Below are 24,286 nucleotides of genomic sequence, written 5' to 3'. Positions count from 1 at the left end.
CCCGCTCATGAAGCTATGCTGTTATTCTCTCTCGACTGTTTAGCTTCCTTCTTTAGTCCTTCCTGAAGCATTTGTTGGTGCCGGAGGACCATGCGCTTGGGTGCACAGCGCAGTATTTGTCACCCTTGCAACACGTTCTGCAATTGCAGTTTTGCAGGAAGCCGTTACAGGAAGTCAGAAAAAAAGGCCAGCTCCAAGACTTACAACGCTTGCCGTTGGCATCCGTGGGCACACCCAAGCGGACGGCCACTAGTCCAACCAATGGAGGAACACCATGCATTTATTTGAGTGGAGATGAATCCAAAATAATGGTAGAACAAGAGTGGGAAAACGTGCAGAACCAACCGCTGAATAGAGAAGGCAGAGTCTTTTGGGGTTCCTTTCTCTCATAAAAGCAGAACAGAGTAATCCATCAGTAAAGAGGTAAGGCTCCTCATTATATTTCTTGCAAATCTTTGGAAAGCCCATGTGTTTGGCAATTGCTCAGGGGCAGCTTTTAGAATGCAAATGGATTTGGAAGGTGATTTGAACAGATGTAAAGCCGAAATGAGAATCAGGCAGCATTCCAAATGTTGTTGAACTACAACTCTCATTTGCTGGCGAGGGCATCTGAAAATGAGATATCACAAGTCCCCAAAGAGACCATGGGTAGATTCCTTGGAGGGAGAAAAGGGACCCATCTACACTAACCATTAATGCAGTTTCAATCCAACAGAAAACATTGGAACCAATTTGAGGCATGGATAGCAATTCTATAAACCACTGAACACTGGTGCGCATTAAGGGCAGTATGGCTTAGATTGTGTGATTTTAATTGACGTTTGAATGTTTATGATTTAATTGTTTTGGATTTTAATGCATTTGTTTCTTTATCGATATATATGTGTGTGTGTGTGTGTGTGGGTAGGAGCCCCCGTTGGCACAGCAGACCTTGCAAAGGCAACAATTCCATGACACATATACATGTAAAAAGGTTAAACTGCTTAACTGCTGAACTTGCTGACCAAAAGGTCGGCGGTTTGAGTCCAGGGAACAGGGTGAGCTCCCGCTATTAGCCCCAGCTCCTGCCAGCCTAGCAGTTCAGAAACATGTAAATGTACCGCTCCAGCGGGAAGGTAATGGCACTCCATACAGTCATACCGGCCACATGACCTTGGAGGTGTCTACAGACAATGCAGCTCTTTGGCTTAGAAATGGAGATGAGCACCAACCCCCAGAATTGGACACGACTAGACTTAATGTCAGGGGGGAAATCTTTACCTTTTTATATGTATATGTGTCATGGAATTGTTGCCTTTGCAAGGTCGCTGTGAGTCCCCTTCGGAGTGAGAAGGGTGGGGTACAAGTATGGTAAATAAATAAGCAAACAAAGGCTTTCTTTTGCACATTTTTGGGGGAATTCATTGTCAACCTGCCGTAGCTTCAAGCTAGCTTTGAATTGGGATTTCTCTTGACTTTAAATTGCCTGAAATGGTCAATGTAGATGAGGCCAGCATCTTCAACTGGTGTGTGCTGCTTCCAAACAAAGAAAAAAAGAACTGTTATTGCCAAGTAGCGTTCCTTAAATACACCTGCTTTGACTCTCACCTGTTTTGAGATGTTCATTGTCAGGCATGGGGCTTCTCTTGCCTTTGGAGGAATGGCTTTGCACATCGTTCAAATGTCCTTTTAGCAGAGAAGGCAGGACCCAGAGGGATGCAAAGCGAAACAGGCGGTGCCAGGATGGGTTTGGAACATCTTCTGCTACAAACCGTGTTCTTGTTCCTTTTTTTACGGTTCATAGAATCGTAGAATCATAGAATCAAAGAGTTGGAAGAGACCTCATGGGCCATCCAGTCCAACCCCCTGCCAAGAAGCAGGAATATTGCATTCAGATCACCCCTGACAGATGGCCATCCAGCCTCTGTTTAAAAGCTTCCAAAGAAGGAGCCTCCACCACACTCCGGGGCAGAGAGTTCCACTGCTGAACGGCTCTCACAGTCAGGAAGTTCTTCCTCATGTTCAGATGGAATCTCCTCTCTTGTAGTTTGAAGCCATTGTTCCGCGTCCTAGTCTCCAGGGAAGCAGAAAACAAGCTTGCTCCCTCCTTCCTGTGGCTTCCTCTCACATATTTATACATGGCTATCATATCCCCTCTCAGCCTTCTCTTCTTCAGGCTAAACATGCCCAGTTCCTTAAGCCGCTCCTCATAGGGCTTGTTCTCCAGACCTTTTATCATTTTAGTCGCTCTCCTCTGGACACATTCCAGCTTGTCAATATCTCTCTTGTGGTGCCCAGAATTGGACACAATATTCCAGGTAAAGTGGTCTAACCAAAGCGGAATAGAGGGGTAGCATTACTTCCCTGGACCTAGACACTATGCTCCTATTGATGCAGGCCAAAATCCCATTGGCTTTTTTTGCCGCCACATCACATTGTTGGCTCATGTTTAACTTGTTGTCCACGAGGACTCCAAGATCTTTTTCACACGTACTGCTCTCGAGCCAGGCGTCCCCCGTTCTGTATCTTTGCATTTCGTTTTTCCTGCCAAAGTGGAATATCTTGCATTTGTCACTGTTGAACTTCATTTTGTTAATTTTGGCTCATCTCTCTAATCTGTCAAGATCGTTTTGAATCCTGCTCCTGTCCTCTGGAGTGTTGGCTATCCCTCCCAATTTGGTGTCGTCTGCAAACTTGATGATCCTTCCTTCTAACCCTTCATCTAAGTCATTAGATTCCATGGCACCCAGCCATCTGCCTCCCAGCCACTATCTGGAATCTAGTTTTGGAAAACCGAATCTCATCCTTAGGACTCTCAAAACAGGGGAGGAAGCTCCTTCAGAATTGGGTTGATGTGCCTTCGAAATGCCATGTGATTTCGCCATCCTTGCAAACAGACTTTTCAGAGGGATTGAACAACAGGCCCTGGATTCCAAACCTTTCCAGCCAATCCTGTTGACTTGCTTTGTTTGCCTGGCAAAATTATGGCCATTGGTATATAGAGGCACCTTCCAACCAAATCGTGAATGTAGCCGAGCTTGTCTGCAAAAGAACAGAATGGTTTTTAAAATCCAGGCGCCTGAACGAATGCCTCGAAGTCCTTCCATTCTTGTAGACTCTTTCACATCTTCCTGGCCTTTCCTTCCTGTTAGTCCAACACATGCTATTATTTGTTTGTTTATTTATTTACTGTATTTGTATACCACCCTTCTCAACCCTCAGGCGACTCATGGCGGTTTACAATGGCAACGATTCGATGCCCAAAAATACCATAAAACATTTAAAAACATTGATACATAATATAAAACCATAAGAAAAATATTAAAAACATATATCATTTGCGTCTCTTAATAAAAGCATTATCCCATCTCGTCGTCCAGTCGTTCTAATTCCTATGTCTTTTACCTTGCATTTTCAAATGCTTGCTCAAACAACCAAGTCTTGGGTCTTTTCCGAAATGTTAAGAAAGAGGGGGCCAATCTAATGTCCCCAGGAAAGGTGTTCCATAGTAGAGGGGCCACCACTGAGAAGGCCCTGTCTTTCGTCCCCACCAAACGTGTTTGTGATGCAGGCGGGATTGAGAGCAGGGCCTCCCCGGACGATCTTAAAGTCCTAGCAGGTTCATAAGGGAAGATGCGTTCAGACAGGTAAGTTGGGCCAGAACCGTTTAGGGCTATTCAGTGTTATGCTATTCAGTGTTATGCATTTATCCTGTCATCTCCTTCTGTCTGTCTGGGCCGTCACGTTACCTGTCGACTGATGGCAGCCCCTTGCATTTCAGAGGGTTTTCTCCTTACAAGGTTAGCCTTTGTTCACATGTTTTCACTTGTCTAATAAATGGTTTCAATTCCTGATCCAGAAATTTCTGAGGTGTGAATATAATTATAGCGTTATGCAGTGTGAGGTAATATGTATTTATATTTTCTTTTGCCATTTTATATCACTCCTGAATGCTTTAAGAATAGCAGTTGTTATTCTGTGTCTTTCGAGTGTTTCCAAGTGATGGCTGAAAGGAGAGGCGGGTAATAATAAAAAAACATCATCATCATCATCATCATCATCATTCTAAGGGGTTTTCTGGGGCTGAGAGAATGTGACTTGCCCAAGGTTACCCAATGGGTTTCCATGGCCGAGCGGGGAGTTGAATCCAGAATTGTAATACAATGCTCAAAAGGTATCTACATGGATGTTATGTGATAATCTGTGTTTATATGTTCTTCTGCACTGTCATATATTCCCAGCAGATTGCTTTAAGAGTATGTTGTTGTTATTATGTGCGTTAAAGTTGTTTCCAACTTACGGCCGCCCTAAGGCAAACCGATCCCGGGATTTTATGAGGCTGAGAGTATGTGACTCATCTGATGTCACCCAGTTGGCCTCCATGGCCCAAATGGGAATTGAACCCTAGTTCCCAGTGTTCAGACCACTACATCACACTGGCCAAAACCCCTTAAGGCATTCTGACCAATAAAAGAACAATATTTTGCTTCCATTTTCTTTTGCAAAACCCTTGAAAGACATTACTGCTGGTCAGAGTTGCCAAGGTCGTGACTCAGTTAATGGCCGCTTCCTTTCTCCCCATTGGAGTTTAGTGGCACACGGGAGATTTATAGACCTGATTCACAGATTGCTTTTCCATTTCCAGGGAAGCGATGGCAGACTTGGATCCCCTTCCGGAACCAGATGAGACTGAGACTCCCTTGGTACTCAGCGATGGGGCCGCAAGGATGGCATTTGTGGCAGAGGATGCTTCTGAGATGCTGTGCATGAACAATTCTGATGGACCAGAAGATTACGGAAGTGTGGGAGACCTGGCAGAGCTGCAGGAAGTGTTGATGGGCCAGGACCTGGATGTGGAAGAACACGAACTCATGAGCATCGAGGACATCGGAGAGCGTTTCCAGGAGTGCATTGAAGCGGTGGAAGAGCTGGAGAAGGAGAGGGACCGGCTGATCGAGGAGCTCTCGCTCCTAAGGGAACCGGCCCTCGAGGAGATCCGGAAGGCCCACCAAGAAATCCTGGAGGCCTACCGGTTGCACGCCAAAGTGGAGCTGGAGAGGAGCAACCTGCGGGACGAGATCCGGCAAGTGAAGCGGAAGCTATTCCGGGTGACCCGGGAGTGTGTGGCCTGCCAGTACCAGCTGGAGACCCAGCGCCATGAGGTGGCCCAGTCTGCTGTCTACCAGGAGGAGTTGGAAGGTCGGATCCGTCAACTCTCAGAGGAGCTCTCCCAGCTGCGGGAGGCCTGCGAGAAGGAGAAGGAGCGCTTCCGGCAGAGGCTGAGGGCCCCTCGCCGTCGCAGAGACAGCGTCTACCTGCAGGAGAGCCGCCGCCTGTCTGCGGAGTTCGAGACCTTTGTCCTGGAGAGCCGTCAAGGCCTAGAGGAACATTACGAGCCTAGGATGATGCGCCTCTTGGAGCGGCAGGAGGCCAGCCGTGTGGCTCTGCGGGAGACACAGGGCGAGGTCCACAGGCTCAAGGAGGCACTGCGGCCGCTGCGGGGAGAAGTCAGCCAGCTCCAGCTCCAGAACCGGAGCCTAGAGGAGCAGATCCTGCTTATCCGGCAGAAGCGGGACGAAGATGTGCTGCAGTACAAGGTACGTCTCGATGACACAAGTCATGGCCATGTTCTAGAACCAGTGTCTATGGCAAGGCCCGTTTCCCTATCATCATCATCATCATCATCATCATCATCATAATTTTCATTGCTTACCTGCCTCTTCTTAATTGTCAAGGCAGGGTACAACACAGTTAAAATAATACATTGATAATAGTAAGGCCATTAAACCTATAGACCGTATTTCTCCGATGCTATTGGTCCATCAATTGTAAGACGTATGCTAATTCAATATTGTGTAGATAGATATCATCATCATCATCATCATCACTTCCATTAAGAGCCCCCGGTGGTGCAGTGGGTTAAACCCCTGTGCCGGCAGGACTGAAGACTGGCAGGTCGCAGGTTCGAATCCGGGGAGAGGAGGATGAGCTCCCTTGATAAGCTCCAGCTCCTCATGCGGGGACATGAGAGAAGCCTTCTACAAGGATGATAAAAACATCAAATCATCCAGGCGTCCCCTGGGCAACGTCCTTGTAGACGGCCAATTCTCCCACACCAGAAGTGACTTTCAGTTTCTCAAGTCGCTCCTGACACGATAAAAAAAAAAAATCACTTCCATTGCTTACCTGCCTCTCTGTAATGGTCAAGGCAGAGTACAACACAGTTAAAATAATACATTAATAATAGTAAGGCCATTAAACCTATAGACCGTATTTCTCCGATTCTAAGGTGCATCAGTTGTATGCTAATTTCAGTATTGTTTAGGTAGATAGATAGATAGATAGATAGATAGATAGATAGATAGATAGCCAGACCATGAAACCATGAAAATGAACAAAATCTGGCTACTACCAGTATTAAAAAACTCTAAAATCAGGACAGTAAAGAGTAACACTCCAAAACAGGGGAATTTCAGACAAGAAACAATTAGGGTCAGCTAACACCTTCCAACAAAGGATTCCCCCAGGCAGGAAGCAGCTAGGCTTTGAAGTTGCAAGGCCATTCAGTGCTAATCAAGGTGACCAATTGCAACATTCATGCTTGCCTCAAACAGACAAGAGTTTTTTCTCCCACCTTGGACCTTCTACAGATATATAGAAGGTCCCTTCTTAGTTTCCCTTGCTTAGTTTTCTTTTTTCCCCCAATATACCTCATAACTTCTGAAGATGCCTGCCATGGATGTGGATGAAACGTCAGGAGATAATGCTTCTGGAACATGGCCATACAGCCTGGACAACTCACAGCAGCCCAGTGATTCCGGCCATGAAAGCCTTTGACAAGAGATTAGGCCATTGTTTCTCAATTGTTGGTATAATGTAGATTTGCTGATTTATTGCATACTCTAAAGTAGTAGAACACAGCAGTTTTCTAGATGGTTTAATCATGCAATATTCCTAATGATAGTACTGTGATATGTCCTTGAATTTCCTTATGTTTTAGTTACCATTAAAACTTAATCTTCACTGCATTATTGCAATGTTCCACTACAAATGGAATCATTATTTTTGGCACTTTATGTTTACTTCCTTAAAAGAAAAGAAAAAACCCTACTAAACGTCCCTCCTTGGACGTTGGCAAACGGTGACTAACAGCAGAATGTCAGTAAATGTATTAATACCCTTCTCAGAAAAAAATGGCATTTTTTAATTCTTCCACATTGGGAGGAAACTGGTTTGTTGGCAATGCAATTAATAGGGTTTAAGGTTTGAAAGACTGAGAGCCGTGAGGTTAAGGATCTCGCTATTCTTCTGGAACATTAGCAGAGACATGGAGACCCTTCACTTGAAATCCGAAATAGCCAGTTTCTCAAGAAAGCAACTATGAACTTCAAGCTATTGATTAATATTAGTTATGTGACACTTTAAAAGCTCTTATTCTCGATTGATTGATTGATTGATCACATGCTTATTTAAACAATTTTCCTTTTGTTTGTACATTTGCATTGGTTAATTCCCGAAGAGGCCGTTCTCAAATCTTTGCCTTCACAACTCACCAATTCCAAACAGTGCCTAAAACTAGACATCTTTTTTTTGAGATAGAGATTCAATAGAGTCTTGCTTTGTGTTCTGGGTGATAATGTACCGTATATTCTCGAGTATAAGCCAACCCGAATATATGCCGAGGCACCCAAAATCAGGAAAAGGTATTGAGTCGAGTATAAGCCGAGGGTGGGAAATGCAGCAGCTACTGGTAAATTTCAAAATAAAAATAGATACCAATAAAATTACATTAATTGAGGCATCAGTAGGTTAAATGTTTTTGAATATTTACATGAAACTGTAATTTAAGATAAGACTGTCCAACTCTGATTAAATCATTACTCTAACCTTCTTCGATGTAAATGTGTTTACGTATTCTTCTAATAATAATAAAGAGAGTAAAATAATAAATGTAATAAAAACTAATAGAGTAAAATAATGGAACTGTAAAACTGCAGCGTTTGACACCGTCGACTATGATCTAATGATTCACCGTCTCGCCATGTCCGGAGTTTGTGGTCAGGCCCTCAATTGGTTCAACTCGTTTCTCCGGAACCGGAGTCAACGTGTGGAGTACATGGATCAAGTCTCCGATAGATCCCCCCTCCTATGTGGGGTCCGCCAAGGTGCAATTCTCTCTTCTCTTCAACATCTACGTTAGACCCCTTGCTAGTTTGGCTCGGAGTTTCGGCCTGGACTGCTACCAATATGCAGACGATACCCAACTCCTTCTGCGCCTGGAGCCTGGAGCAACGTCAATTCCAGACAATTTCACCCTATGTCTGGAAGCTCTGTCAAACTGGCTACGTGCTAGCAGACTGAAGGTGAACCCGGCGAAGACTGAGATTCTCTGGCATAGCCGTCCGGCAGGTCTGACTCCTCCATTACCCACCTTCGATGGTGCTGCCCTATCTCCATCGACCACTGTTAAGAGCTTAGGCGTCATCCTGGATTCACAGCTGACAATGGAAGCTCAGGTCGCTGCTGCCAGCAAACAGGCCTTTTTCCATCTACGACAAGCGAGGCAACTGGCACTCTACCTATCTGACGAAGCTCTGGCAACTGTCATCCATGCCACGGTCACGTCTAGGCTGGACTATTGTAACGCCCTGTATGTGGGCCTTCCGATGTCTACGACCCAAAAGCTTCGTATTGTCCAGAATGCGGCAGCCAGATTACTCACAAGAACGCCCATGAAATGCCATATAACACCAGTGCTGCAACATTTACATTGGCTTCCAACTGAGTACCGTGGCCTGTATAAGATGCTAGTTCTGACCTTTAAAACTCTTTACGGCCAGGGTCCATCGTACCTTAGGGACTGCCCCTCCTTCTCCCATCATCGGAGGTCGCAACGACCAGCCCAACGTGACTTACTCCATATACCGGGTCCTAGAGAAGTGCACTTGGAAAGGACCAGACACAGTGTTTTTTCTATTTCTGCCCCTGCCTTGTGGAATTCCTTGCCACCCTACATGAGAGCTATGCGTAACTTAGGGCCTTTTACTCTCGCACTTAAGACATGGCTTATTACTAGAGCATTCGATCCCTGTTGATTTTTAATTTTTGTATGTATGTATTTTATCTTTTGTAATTTAGCTGTAAATCACCTAGAGCAGTGGTTCTCAACCTTTCTAATGTCGCAACCCCTTAATACGCTTCCTCATGTTATGGTGATCCCCAACCATAACATTAGTTTCATTGCTACTTCATAACTGTCATTTTGATGCTGTTATGAATAGCAATGTAAATATCTGATATGCAGGACGTATTTTCATACACTGGACCAAATTTGGCACAAATACTCAATACACCCAAATTTGAATACTGGTGGGATTAGGGGAGGGTATTGATTTTTTCCTGTGGGAGTTGTAGTTGCTGAGATTTATAGTTCCCCTACAATCAAAGAGCATTCTGAACTCCACCAACGATGGAATTGAATCAAACTTGGCACACAGAACTCCCATGACCAACAGAAAATACTGGAAGGGTTTGGTGGGCACTGACTTTGAGTTTTGGGAGTTGTAGTTCACCTACATCTAGAGAGCACTGTGGACTCAAACAGTGATGGATCTGGACCAAACTTGGCACGAATTCTCAATATGCCCAAATGTACACACTAGTGGAGTTTGGGGGAAATAGACCTTGGCATTTGGGAGTTGTAGTTGCTGGGATTTATAGTTCACCTACAATCAAAGAGCATTCTGAACCCTACCAATGATTGAATTGGGCCAAACTTCCCACACAAAACCTCCATGACCAACAGAAAATAGTGTGTTTTCTGGTGGTCTTTGGTGACCCCTCCAACACCTCCTCGCGACCCCTCCAGGGGTCCCGACCCCCAGGTTGAGAAACAGTGACCTAGAACATTCTCGGATGGAGGGCGATTAATAAGTTATTAAATGATGATGATAATGATGATGATGATAATAACAGTAATAATAGAGCAAAATAATAAATGTAATAATAGTAATAAAGTAAAATAATGTAAATGTAATAATAATAGAAATAGAGTAGAATAATAAATGTAATAATAGGAATAAATAGACTAAAATAATAAATGTAATAATTATAATAAAAATTGAGTAAAATAATAAGTGTATTAAAAATAATAATAGAGTAAAATAATGTAAATGTAATAATAATAAATAGAGTAAAATAATAAACGTAATAATAGAGTAGAATAATAAAAGTAATAATAAAGAGTGTAAAATAATAAACGTAATCCAAATAATAATAGAGTAAAATAATGTAAATGTAATAATAAAAATAAAAATAGAGTAAAATAATAAATGTAATAATAGTAATAAATAGAGTAAAATAATACATGTAATAATTATAATAATAAATAGAGTAAATAATAAAAATAATAAAAATAGAGTAAAATAATAAATGTAATAATAGAGTAGAATAATAAATGTAATAATAAGAGTGTAAAATAATAAACGTAATCAAAATAATAATAGAGCAAAATAATGTAAATGTAATAATAATAATAAAAATAGAGTAAAATAATAAACGTAATAATAGAGTAGAATAATAAATGTAATAATAAGAGTGTAAAATAATAAACGTAATCCAAATAATAATAGAGTAAAATAATGTAAATGTAATAATAGTAATAAATAGAGTAAAATAATAAACGTAATCAAAATAATAATAGAGCAAAATAATGTAAATGTAATAATAATAATAATAGAGCAAACTAATAAATGTAATAATAGTAATAAGAAGAAGAACTTTGACTCGAATATATGCCGAGGGGGGCTTTTTCAGCCTCAAAAAAGGGCTGAAAATATTGGCTTATACTCAAGTATATATAGTAATTCAATGTGTTTATGAGGAAGTAGGACTAAAGAGGAGACCTTTTTTGCTTTGCCTCCAGGCCAAGGTTTGGAGCCTATTTAATCAAATGGAAACAGGGTGTGCCTTGTGGTTTAAGGGACAGAGAAAGTTAACCCGTGGAAGGACATCTTTGTGGGCAAATTGGACATCTCGGTATATAAAAGAGTTTGAGGTATTCTTTTTTGAAACACCTACATACAGGGATTCCATTCAAAAACAAGCCTTTAAATAAAATATAAAGCTACAAACAGTTATGATGGCATAAGCCCATTTCCCGAGCCAAATGCAGTGCATTCCTCTTAGGAACTTGGACAGAGCATTAAGTATTAAATGGCACAGGTTTTGTTTTTTAATCACCGTTGCAATTGAGGTGCTTTTAAATAGTCTATATCAAAATCATATATTTTCCTGGACACAAAGAAAAGACACCAAGGAATATGAGGCACATGGTACATTACCTTATGTAATTTTATGTATTTTTTAAGACTCTGTGTTTAATTCCATTTTAATTTCCATAACTTGTAGGTTTTATATTGCAATCTGTATTGCTTTTAGTGTCATGAGCCACTTTGAGTCTTAAGAGAGGAAGGACCGATATTATTATTAATAATAATAACAATATCTCAATAATAATAATAATAATAATAATAATAATAATATAATAATAATAATACATTATGGGACACAACTGATACTTTCATATGAAATCTAGAAGTATTTTGGGGGAGTAAAGAGGGCCAACTGTGTCCTTTAATTGTCCACACCCAGTAAGAAATAGATTATCTTTGGTGCCGTGTGCCTTCAAGTCATTTGTGCTGGCTAGTTTAATGATATATCAAATCTACCATCCAGGCACATGTTTGAGCTAGTCTTGAAGACAGGATATTAGCATTTTAATCAAAAATTCATCAGCGTGTTGTCGAAGGCTTTCATGGCCGGAATCACTGGATTGCTGCGAGTATTCCGGGCTGTTGAGGCTCAGGCATCGACGGTGTCTGGGAGGGCTTTCGCACAATTAAGACTCGTGCGCCAACTGCGATCGTACCTCGCGAAGGCTGATCTGGCCGGGGTGGTCCATGCCTTAGTCACCTCTAGATTGGACTACTGTAATGCACTCTACGTGGGGCTGCCCTTGAAAACGGCTCGGAAATTTCAACTGGTCCAACGAGCTGCGGCCAGGATGTTAAGTGGTGCTCCCTTCAGAGAGAGGTCAACCCTTCTGTTCAAGGAGCTCCACTGGCTGCCATTTATTTTCCGAGCCCAATTTAAGGTGCAGGTACTTACCTACAAAACCCTGAACGGTTTGGGACCAGCCTACCTGCGTGACCGCATCTCTGTTTACAAACCCACGCGTTCACTTCGGTCATCTGGAGAGGCCCTGCTTGTGATTCCACCTGCATCGCAGGCGTGTTTGGTAGGGACACGAGACAGGGCCTTTTCTGTGGTGGCCCCCCAACTCTGGAACACCCTCCCCAAAGATCTTAGACAGGCCCCTACATTGGCAGTCTTCAGAAAGAACTTGAAGACCTGGCTGTTCCGATGTGCCTTCCCAGATTAGGAAATCGCCAATACCAAGTCCCAGAAGCACTTTATTAGAACTAAGATTGCCGCACACTGCACATTGCACCTACCCTATAATCCTTACGTATCACCTGTCACATCAGCACTTTTAATTCTGTACCCATTACTCTGGCCCGGCCAGTTTTATTGTGTTTTTGGTGTATTGTTTATTGCTTGTTGTTTTGTTGTTTAATATTGCTTTAATTGTTTTAATTTGCTTTAGGTTGTATTGTTATGTTGTGTATTGAGGCCTTGGCCTTTGTAAGCCGCATCGAGTCCTTCGGGAGATGCTAGCGGGGTACAAATAAAGTTAATAATAATAATAATAATAATAATGTTCCAGAAGCATTCTCTCCTGGCGTTTCACCCAGATCTATAGCATGCATCCTCAGAGGTTGTGAGGTCTGTGTGAAACTAGGCAAGTGAGGTTTATATATCTGTGGAATGTCCAGGGTGGGAGAAAGAACTCTTGTCTGTTTGAGGTAGGTATGAATACTGCAATTGGCCACCTTGATTAGCATTGAATCGCCTTGTAGCTTCAAAGCCTGGCTGGTTGCTGCCTGGGGAACTCCTTTATTGGGAGGTGGCCCTGACTGATTCTTTTCTAGGCCTGCTTGAGGTAGGTGTGAACGTTGCAAATGATTAGCCTTTAATGGCATATTATGGCACAGCATATTGTTTGAGTACACATAAATGTTGGATCATTCTAACAACCACCATGTCAGACCACACAGAGACACTATTGTAATCCACAAGCATGTGGACAACTTCAACAAAAAGGAGAAAATCAAGAAAGTGAATAAAATCTGGCTACCAGTATTTTAAAAAAACTCTAAAATCAGAAAAGTAAGAACAACACTAAAAAAACAGGGGTATTCCAGACAAGAATCAATGAGTCACCTCCCAACAAAGGATTCCCACAGGATGCAACAAGCCAGGCTTTGAAGCTGCAAGGTCATTAAATGCTAATCAAGGTGACTAGTTGCAACATTCACACTTGCCTCAATCAGAGAAGAGTTCTTTCTCCCACCCTGGACACTCCACAGGTCTATAAACCTCACTTGTCTAGCTTCCAACAAACCTCACAACTTTTAAGATGTGGGCGAAACTGCAGGAGATAATGCTTCTGGAACATGGCTGTACAGCCCAGAAAACTCACAGCAACCCCAAATTCATCAGTTTAGATTGGATCAGTATTGTGTTGGCTTGGTATGAATTACGTAGTAAACGTATATTTAACACATAATAGATTTAATACTTTGAGGTGGGGTGATGGGATCCATTTTACATTCATTGTATAAGTACCTGAAAGATAAATGAACTCAGGTCTACAGGTCACCCCATTTAAATGATACCCCTATTTACAGAGACCTTCTAAGTCAGCATTTCTCAACCTGGGGGTCAGGGGACCCCTGGAGGGGTCGCCAGGGGGTGTCAGAGGGGTCGCCAAAGACCATCAGAAAACACAGTATGTTCTGTTGGTCATGGGGGTTCTGTGTGGGAAATTTGGCCCAATTCTATCGGGCCAAATTTGGTTTCAATACAAATACAGGTCTTCAGAATGCTCTTTGATTGTAGGTGAACTATAAATCCCAGTAACTACAACTCCCAAATGTCAAGGTCTATTTTCCCCAAACTCCACCAGTGTTTACATTTGGGCATATGGAGTATTTGTGCCAAGTTTGGTCCACATCCATCATTGTTTGAGTCCACACTGCTCTCTGGATATAGGTGAACTACAACTCTAAAACTCAAGGTCAGTGCCCACCAAACTCTTCTAGTATTTTCTGTTAGTCATGGGAGTTCTATGTGCTAAAAGTGTTTCAATTACATCATTGGTGGAGTTCAGAATGCTCTTTGATTGTAGGTGGACCATAAATCACAGCAACTACAACTCCCAAATGACAAAAATCAACTACAACTCTCAAATGCCAAATTTGGTCCAGTGGATGAAAATACATCCTGCATATCAGATATCAGATATCTACATTACGACTTGTAACAGTAGTGAAATTACAGTAATGAAGTAGCAACAAAAATAATGTTATGATTGGGGGTCACCACAACATGAGTAACGGTATTAAGGAAGGTTAGGAAGGTTGAGAACCATTAGGAAGGTTGAGAACCACTGTTCTAAGTCAAAGTCCCAATCACTTGTCATGATATTATTTCCATGCCCTTCTTGTCAACCTTGCAGAAGCGTCTGGCTGGAAAAATACATTACTTGACTTGTACAACTAGGAATAGCTGTACTTGGAAGCGGGTTTTCAAAATGCCATCCCTTTAAACAAGACATGATTCTAAATGAAGAGATGTCAAGATCCTGACATGGCCAAGATCCACAGGCTCTCGCCCCACAACAGATATTACAGCCATAGTTGCTGGGACCAGCAGCTGCAGCACTCATCAGATCCATGGCAGGCATCGCCCTCTAATCCCCTTTGCATCCCTTTCTCTGCCCATGTAATCTAAGCTCTTTCAGAAAGGTGATTCCGTAATCCGTTTGCTTTTCGTACGAGGAAAACAGATGCTAGAGAAGGGGAGAAGCTGTAGCTCTCTGGAGATTGGGCTATAGCTACCCGCATCCCTTGCCAAGCGGGATTTGATGGGATTTGGAGACCTGCATTTGCATTGAAACCTATGATACTGTGAACCACCGCCTCCTCCTGAGAAAAATGTATAATATCACAAAGGACGACCACCTCACCCGCCTCATAGGAAACCTGCTGCAAAACAGGAGCTTTTTTGTTGAGTTCCAGGGCCAGAGAAGCAGATGGCGGAAACAGAAGAACGGCCTGCCTCAAGGGAGCGTGCTTGCTCCATCAATGTTCAACATCTACACAAATGACCAGCCACTGCCAGAAGGGACAGAGAGTTTCATCTATGCTGATGATCGTGCCATTACTGCTCAAGCAGGGAGCTTTGAGACTGTAGAACAGAAGCTCTCCGAAGCTCTAGGTGCTCTTACTGCCTATTACAGGGAAAACCAGCTGATCCCCAATCCATCTAAAACACAGACATGTGCCTTTCATCTCAAGAACAGACAAGCATCCCAAGCTCTGAAGATCACCTGGGAAGGAATCCCACTGGAGCATTGCAGCGCACCCAAATACCTGGGAGTCACTCTGGACCGTGCTCTTACCTACAAGAAGCACTGCCTGAACATCAAGCAAAAAGTGGGTGATAGAAACAATATCATACAAAAGCTGACGGGCACAACCTGGGGATCACAACCAGATACAGTGAAGACATCTGCCCTTGTGCTGTGCTACTCTGCTGCTGAGTATGCACGCCCAGTGTGGAATACATTTCACTACACTAAAACAGTGGATGTGGCTCTTAATGAGACATGCCGCATTATCATGGAGTGTCTGCGCCCTACACCACTGGAGAAATTACACTGCTTAGCCGGTATTGCACCCCTGACATCCACCGGGAAGTAGCAGCCAATAGTGAAAGGACCAAGGCAGAGACATTTCCAGCTCATCCCATTTGGGTATCAGCCAGCACGTCAACGACTTAAATCTAGAAAAAGTTTTTTAAGATCTACAGAGACACTCGCTGGAACACCTCAGCAAGCGAGAGTCCAAAAGTGGCAGGCTCAAACCCAGAACCTCAACCAATGGCTGATACCAAATGAGAGACTCCCCCCTGGGCACACAGAAGACTGGGCGACTTGGAAGGCGCTGAACAGACTGCGCTCGGGCACCACAAGATGCAAACCTTCAGAAATGAGACTACAAAGTGGAATCCTCAACATGCGAGTGTGGAGAGGAGCAAACCACTGACCACTTGCTGCGATGCACCCTGAGCCCTGCCACATGCACAATGGAGGACCTTTTTGCAACAACACCAGAAGCACTCCAAGTGGCCAGATACTGGTCAAAGGACATTTAATCAACTACCAAACTCACAATTTTTGGATTTTGTCTGTTTGTTTGCTTTGTTCTGTTAGAAATGTAATATAATTGACTGGGTGCCCTGACACGACAAATAAATTGAAACCATTACAATTGGAAGGACATGCTACCTGCAATCTCCTCCACTAATATTTCTTTTCCTATTCAGTCCATAAACCCTGTTGTTCCCTTCGCCATCCAGCTCTTTCTTGCCCTGCACAAAAATAGTCTTCTGCCTTTTTCTATTTACCTCTCAACTGAGCTTTGCTTCCAACCATGTGATGAGATCCTTTCTGGAACCCACAGAAATAGAGGCCTATTTTTGTGCAAAGGCAACCAATAAACATTTGCCCATGGCCTTGCTCTGGTTCGCTGCACATGGAGCCCGGAAGAATCCCCAAAGGCATCCCTGGACCTTGCGTAACATCATCTGAAAGGTCAGCACACTCCGCGATTCGATTCGTGCCAGGGCCCTTTCCAACACCAGAGTCCTACAAGACCCGAACACTAAGGAAATGGCCTGTGGGTGGGACATGTGTCAAGTTACCATCATGACTCCCAGGCATCTCAGTTGTCACAACCTATTATTTAAGCAGTAAAGGATGGGACACTTATCTTTGTTTTTAAGAGATTGATACAAACCAGGAAATCAGCCCTGCAAGTAGCTTCAAAATGCAAGCACTGAGGACTTTTCCAGAATCTTTTATTCAGCAAAGCTTATCAGACGAAAAATACAATATCCGTATATACTGACCCGATCCGAATATAAGCCGAGGCACCTAATTTTAGCACAAAAAAAACTAGGAAAATGTATTGACTTGAGTATAAGCCTATGCTGGGAAATACAGCAGCTAACTGGTAAATTTCAAAATAAAATTAGAGACCAATAAAATGATCTGGCCAGGGTGGTCCATGCCTTAGTCACCTCCAGATTGGTGACTACTGCAATGTGCTCTACGTGGGGCTGCCCTTGAAAACGGCTCGGAAATTTCAGTTGGTCCAACGGGCGGCAGCCAGGTTGTTAACTGGCGCTCCTTACAGGGAGCAGTCAACCCTCCTGTTTAAGGAGCTCCACTAGCTGCCATTCGTTTTCCGGACCCAATTCAAGGTGCAGGTTCTTACCTACAAAGCTCTGAACGGTTTGGGACCTACCTACCTGCGTGACTGCATTTCTGTGTACGAACCCACATGATCTCTTCGATCATCTGGAGAGGCCCTACTTGCGCTCCCACCTGCATCGCAAGTGCAATTGGTGGGGACGAGAGAGAGGGCCTTCTCGGTGGTGGCCCCTTGACTCTGGAACTCACTTCCTAAGGATATCAGGCATGCCCCAACTCTGGCAGTCTTTAGGAGTTTGAAGACGTGGTTGTTCCAGTGTGCCTTCCCAGAATAATGAACCCTTAGCATTATGTCCTCCAAAAGCACTTTATACTGATTTAGGACTGCTTGTATGTTTCCCCAATGCCCCACCTCCTCTATCTTGTTCATGCCCAGCATTATTTTTAAACTTAATTACATTTGGCCCAGCCATAGTTTTTAAATGTGTTTTACTAAGTTCTTGTGGGTCTTTTCGGGCTATATGGCCATGTTCTAGAGGCATTTCTCCTGACGTTTCGCCTGCATCTATGGCAAGCATCCTCAGAGGTGAGGTCTGTTTGGTCTGTTCAATAATAATCAATAATCCCTTGAATTGGGACCGGAAAATTAACGGCAGCCAATGGAGCTCCTTAAACATTGGGGTAGACCGCTCCCTGTAAGTCGCTCCAGTTAGTAACCTGGCTGCCGCCCGTTGTACCAATTGTACCATCCTCCAAAAAATCGGGTGCCCTAACAGATTTGTGAACATCCTGCGGCTCCTCCATGATGACATGCTGGCAACAGTTTTGGACAGCAGTGGCTCCCAAAGTGACCCATTTAAAGTGGAATCCGGTGTCAAACAGGGATGTGTTATTGCCCCAACTCTATTCTCCATCTTCATTGCTATGATACTTCATCTTGTTGATGGGAAGCTTCCCACCGGAGTGGAAATCATCTATCGGACAGATGGCAAGCTATTCAACCTCAGCAGACTGAAAGCCAAAACCAAGGTTACAACAACATCTGTTATAGAACTCCAGTATGCGGATGACAACGTCGTCTGTGTGCATTCAGAAGCAGATCTACAAGCCACTCTAAACACCTTTGCAGAAGCATATGAGAAGCTCGGCCTGTCATTGAACATTGAAAAAACCAAGGTGCTGTTCCAGCAGACACCAACCAACCCCTCTCCAATGCCAGTGATACAGCTTAATGGTGTAACATTAGAAAATGTTGATCATTTCCGCTACCTTGGCAGCCACCTCTCCACCAAAGTCAACATCGACACCGAAATACAACACCGCCTGAGCTCTGTGAGCGCAGCATTTTTCCGAATGAAGTAGAGAGTGTTTGAGGACCGGGACATCCGTAGGGATACCAAGGTGCTTGTTTATAGAGCTATTGTCCTCCCAACCCTGCTCTATGCCTGTGAGATGTGGACTGTCTACAGACGTCACATGCAACTCCTGGAACGATTCCATCAGCGCTGCCTCCGGAAAATCCTGCAAATCTCTTGAGAAGACAGGCGGACAAACATCAGCATGCTGGAAGAAGCAAAGACCACCAGCATTGAAGCGATGGTCCCCCGCCACCAACTCTGCTGGACCGGGCACGTTGTCCGGATGCCCGACCACCGTCTCCCAAAGCAGTTGCTCTACTCCGAACTCAAGAACAGAAAACGGAATGTTGGTGGACAGGAAAAGAGATTTGAAGATGGGCTCAAAGCTAACCTTAAAATCTCTGGCATAGACACTGAGAACTGGGAAGCCCTGGCCCTTGACCGCTCCTGCTGGAGGTCAGCTGTGGCCAGCAGTGCTGCAGAATTTGAAGAGGCACGAATGGAGGGTGAAAGGGAGAAGCGTGCCAAGAGGAAGGCGCGTCAAGCCAACCCCGACCGAGATCGCCTTCCACCTGGAAACCAATGCCCTCACTGCGGAAGAAGATGAAGAATAGGGCTCCACAGCCACATACGGACCCACAAGAATACTGGAAGACAATCATCCTCGGAAAGCGAGGGATCGCCTAAGTAAGTAAGTAAGTAAGTACCAATTGAAATTTCCGAGCCGTCTTCAAGGGCAGCCCCACGTAGAGTGCATTACAGTAATCCAATCTGGAGGTGACTAATATAAAAGTACATATCATCGCTGCCTTCGCTTAGCTTCCAAGATCAAAAGGGATCATGTGCTTTTGGGATCAAATACCAAGAGTCTATCTTGCACTCAGGATGAACTGAGCTTATCCTGTGTCAGCCTTTTCTTTGAGGCCTCATAGTGATCTTAAAATTACATTTTCTCCAAGTCTATCACTTCACCAAAAAAACACACACAACAAACCCAACACTCTTCTTTACAAGGCTCTGTCAGTTCCTGTAAGATTCCTCAATGCCAGTAAGTTTGCAGAATATTCATTGCTCCTTCAGCTCCAACTCTATGGTTGCGTCATCAAACACCATTTTGCAATTGAGAGCTGGCACACCCTGCTTAGACAAGCACAATCGATTTGAATATATTTTCATGCTGAGGTTACCATTTAGTGAGGGGTTTTGCATAATGGTCACAAAAAGTCATGATTACAGTTAAACTTGTTTAATTCTGGTGCTTTTCTCCCTACAGGAGCAAGTCGAGGAGATGGAAGAAAGGCTGAGAGAACTCAAAAACGAAGTGCAGCTCCAGCAGCGAAAAAACCAAGAATTGGAAGAGCTGAGGGCCAGTTTACACCAGGAGCTATCCATTTACAAGTAGGTTTAGCTTTTTTGTTTCATACCTAATAAAATCGGGATGTGACCATTTGTTTAATTAGTGAAAGAGAGGAGCAAGTGACACATTCTCACTGTAGAGACTTGTCAAGCAGGTCCTGCAACGCCAATCCTTGTCCTTCCATGTAAAGTGGAATCATAACCGGTTGAGAAATCCAGCATTTCTCAACCTGGAGGTCGGGATCACAAGAGGGTGTCAAAGGGGTTGCCAAAGACCATCAGAAAACACAGTATTTTCTGTTGCTTATGGGGGTTCTGTGTGGGAAGTTTGGCCCAATTCTATCGTTGGTGGGATTCCGAAAGCTCCTTGATTGTAAGTAAACTATAAATCCCAGCAAGTACAACTCCCAAATGTCAAGGTCGATTTTCCCAAAACTTCACTAGTATGCACATTTAGGCATGTTGAGTATTTATGCTAAGTTTGCTCCAGATCCATCATTGTTTGAGTCCACAGTGCTCTCTGGATGTAGGTGAACTACAACTCCAAAACTCAAGGCTAATGCCCACCAAACCCTTCCAGTATTTTCTGTTGGTTGTGGGAGTCCTGTGTGCCAAGTTTGGTTAAATTCCATTGCTGGTGGAGTTCAGAATGCTCTTTAATTGTAGGTGAACTATAAATCTCAACAACCACAATTCCCAAATGTCAAGGTCGATTTCCCCAAAACTCCACCAGTGTTCACATTTAGGCATGTTGAGTATTCACACCGAGTTTGCTCCAGATTGTTTGAGTCCACAGTGCTCTCTGGATGTAGGTGAACTACAACTTAAAAACTCAAGGCCAATGCCCACCAAACCCTTCCAGTGTTTTCTGTTGGTCATGGGAGTCCTGTGTGCCAAGTTTGGTTAAATTCCATTGCTGGTGGAGTTCAGAATGCTCTTTGATTGTAGGTGAACTATAAATCCCAGCAACTACAACTCTCAAGTGTCTATTTTCCCCAAACTCCACCAGTGTTCACATTTGGGCATAATGAGTATTTGTGCTAAGTTTGGTCCAGATCCATTGTTGTTTGAATTTTGATTGCAGGTTAACTATAAATCCCAACAACTACAACTCTCAAATGACAAAATCAACACCCCCCCCCAAAAAAAACTCCCACCAGTATTCAAATTTGGGTGTTGGGTATTTGCGCCAAATTTGATCCATTAAATGAAAATACATCCTGCATATCATATATTTACATTATGATTCATAACAATATTTATTTATTTATTTCGAGCGCTTATACCCCGCCCTTCTCAACCCCCTAGGGGGGGACTCAGGGTGGCTTACAAAAAGCACAATTCGATGCCTAACAATTCACAAAATACAATATACAAAATACAATATAACAACAATTATAACTAGTTAAAACAATCAAATTAATACCATAATAGGAATAAAATCATCTTGTGGTCAATGTTCGCCAATTCAAAAATCCATAGTCCATCCAGCATTATCATAGTCCTTTCCTACTCTGGTCGTCATTGTCCTTTATCCATCTGCCAGCTTACCCAAAGGCCTGGTCCCATATCCAGGTTTTTAACTTCCTTCTGAAAGAGAGGAGGGATGTTGATGACCTAATTTCCCCAGGGAGTGAATTGCACAGGCGAGGGGCCACCACCGAGAAGCCCCTGTCCCTTGTCCCCACCAGTCTCACTTGTGATAAAGGTGGGGCCGAGAGCAGGGCCTCCCCAGAGGATCTTAAACTCCGAGGTGGGCCGTAGAAGGAGATACGTTCGGACAGGTACGCTGGGCCGGAGCCGTATAGGGTTTTGTAGGTCAAAACCAGCACTTTGAATTGTGCTCGGAACTGGATTGGCAGCCAGTGGAGCTGACATAACAGGGGGGGTGGTATGCTCCCTGTATGATGCTCCAGTGAGTAATCTAGCTGCCGCCCGTTAGACTAACTGAAGTTTCCAAACAGTCTTCAAAGGCAACCCCACGTAGAGCACGTTGCAGTAATCTATTCGGGATGTAACAAGCGCGTGGACCACTGTGGCCAGATCAGACTTCCCAAGCAAAATTAATTATGAAGTAGCAACAAAAATAATGTTATGGTTGTGGGACACCACAACATGAGGAACTGTATTAGGAGGTTGCGGCATTAGGAAGGTTGAGAACCACTGGTCTAAATATAAGGCATCATTCTTCTAATGTTTCTTCTGGCTACTCTTCGCAAGATGCATTTGCTTACGAAAACGTCTTGATAATCCTGTTTCCATCCTCGCAGGGACTGCTTAGAAATCTATGGACAACTGTGCAAGTCCGAAGCTAAAGGAGGACAAGACTGAATCATGAACTCACAAGCCTGGATAGTCTTATTTACTATTGCAGTCTCCTGACTACTAAGTAGTAGCCAATGGGCAAGAAATCAACTATGATGGATTCCATCATTTTATACAACAAGGAGTTGTGAGTGATCTTCTCGTTTTTGGAGCTACGCTGGATAGAGGTCATGTCAACAGATATGTATTATGCAGAACTCCATGATAAGAAAATATGGGCCTAAATCCTACTTAGTTCAAACTAGACCCACCAAATCGATGCAATTGAGTCATGTTTACTATTTGATCTAATGGGTGTGTTTTCATTGGGATTAACCAACAGGATTCAGGCCTGGCCTCAGGGATAGCTCCATATTGAAAATACTGTCTATGCCCAACATGTTGGCATGTTTGCCAACATTGCTTTATTTTTGTCCTTCAAGCCATCTGCTTGTAATTGGAACCTGTTATGGAACAAGAAACTGAAATAGAATTAAATGTTTTTATAAACAAGTCTTTTAAAACAACCTTTCAATGAGTAACTGCTTTTGTGTTGATGGTAATGTAGAAGCAGAGCCAAATTGAGTGTTGGACTATGGCTCTGGAGTCCAGGGTTCAAACCCCTGCTTGCCCATGGAAACCCAATGGGGCAAGACACACACTCTCAGCCTCAGAGGAAGAAAAGGGGAAACTCCCTCTGAACTAATCTGGACAGGTTTTGGTCTTTCTTTCAATTGTTGCCCCAAAAAGGAAAATGTTGAGCTTCAGGGGACTGCAAAACAAAATATGAGGCTCAGTGTTTTCTATCCCGGCATAGAAACAATGCAAAACAAAACCATTAGTGGTTAAAATGTTGCTGGCAACAACCAATGGACACAAGCAGCTCACACAAACACACTTTCTAGGGATGTAGTTCTAACTGAAATGAGCTGACAAATCAGCACTGCCCAAAATTTTGTTGTACAATGTACAATAATGAAGTTGCCTATTCTATAAAAAAAACTACGCGAGTCAGAATCTAATGAAGCTAAGAAATGCAAATACTGAAACAAAGTGTTTTCGAAGGCTTTCATGGCCGGAATCGCTGGATTACTGTGAGATTTCCTGGTTATGTGGCCATGTTCCAGAAGCATTCTCTCCTGACGTTTTGCCCAAATCTATGGCAGGCATCCTCGGTTGTGAGGTCTGTTGGAAACTAAGCAAGGAAGGTTTATACATCTGTGGAATGTGCAGGGTGGGAGAAAGAACTCGTCTGCTTGAGGTGTGAATGTTACAATTGGCCACCTTGATTAGCATTTAATGGCCTTGCAGCTTCAAAGCCTGTCTGATTGCTGCCTCAGAGAATCCTTTGTTGGGAGATTTTAGCTTGGCCTGACTGATTCTTGTCTAGAATCCCCCTGCTTTTTGAGTGTTGCTCTTTATTTACTGTCCAGATTTTAGTTTATTTAGTTTAGTAGCCGGATTTGAGTCGCCCGAGGGCTGAGAAAAGCGGTATATAAATAAAGTAAATAAATAAATTTTGTTCATTTTCATAGGTTCCTCCTTTCTGTCCGCATGCTTGTGGAGTTCAATGGCTTCTCTTTGCAGTCTGACATGGTGGCTGTTAGAGTGGTCCAGCTTTTCTGTGTTCTCAAATATGCTGTGTCCTGGTTGGTTCATCAGATGCTCTGCTATGGCTGACTTCTCTGGTTGACTTAGTCTGCAGTGTCTTTCATGTTCCTTGATTCGTGTTTGGGCAATGTGTTTTAAAACAAATGATGAAAAAACTTCCTATTTTGTGTTTCTGGCCCTTTGCAGATAGCTCCTTTAGACCATAACTTGACGTAAATCTTGCAAAATGTAGCTCTTCATATAGATCTCAAGAGAACATTGGCACTTGACTTTAATG

General features: G+C 43.3%; 1 protein-coding gene across 2 annotated transcripts in view; it reads left to right on the top strand.

The window, feature by feature from the left end:
* Positions 1-22,925, top strand: part of SYNC (syncoilin, intermediate filament protein) — a 28,270-nt gene extending 5,345 nt beyond the window's left edge. Inside the window, exons 1-4 of one of the 2 annotated variants that reach the window (XM_060784115.2) lie at positions 176-423; positions 4,625-5,576; positions 20,012-20,136; positions 22,365-22,925. In XM_060784115.2, coding sequence (XP_060640098.2) covers positions 4,632-5,576; positions 20,012-20,136; positions 22,365-22,425 — 1,131 coding nt within the window. In that variant the 5' untranslated portion in view covers positions 176-423; positions 4,625-4,631 and the 3' untranslated portion in view covers positions 22,426-22,925. Of the gene's footprint in view, positions 1-175; positions 424-4,624; positions 5,577-20,011; positions 20,137-22,364 lie in introns of those variants that run through there. The other variant, XM_060784114.2, reaches the window with a different exon arrangement.
* The last annotated feature ends 1,361 nt before the right edge of the window (positions 22,926-24,286 follow it).

This window comes from Anolis sagrei, chromosome X, assembly GCF_037176765.1.
Source record: "Anolis sagrei isolate rAnoSag1 chromosome X, rAnoSag1.mat, whole genome shotgun sequence".
NCBI lineage: Eukaryota > Metazoa > Chordata > Lepidosauria > Squamata > Dactyloidae > Anolis > Anolis sagrei.
The sequence above is the reverse complement of the archived record's forward strand: the minus strand, read 5'-3'. Positions and strand labels throughout refer to the sequence as shown.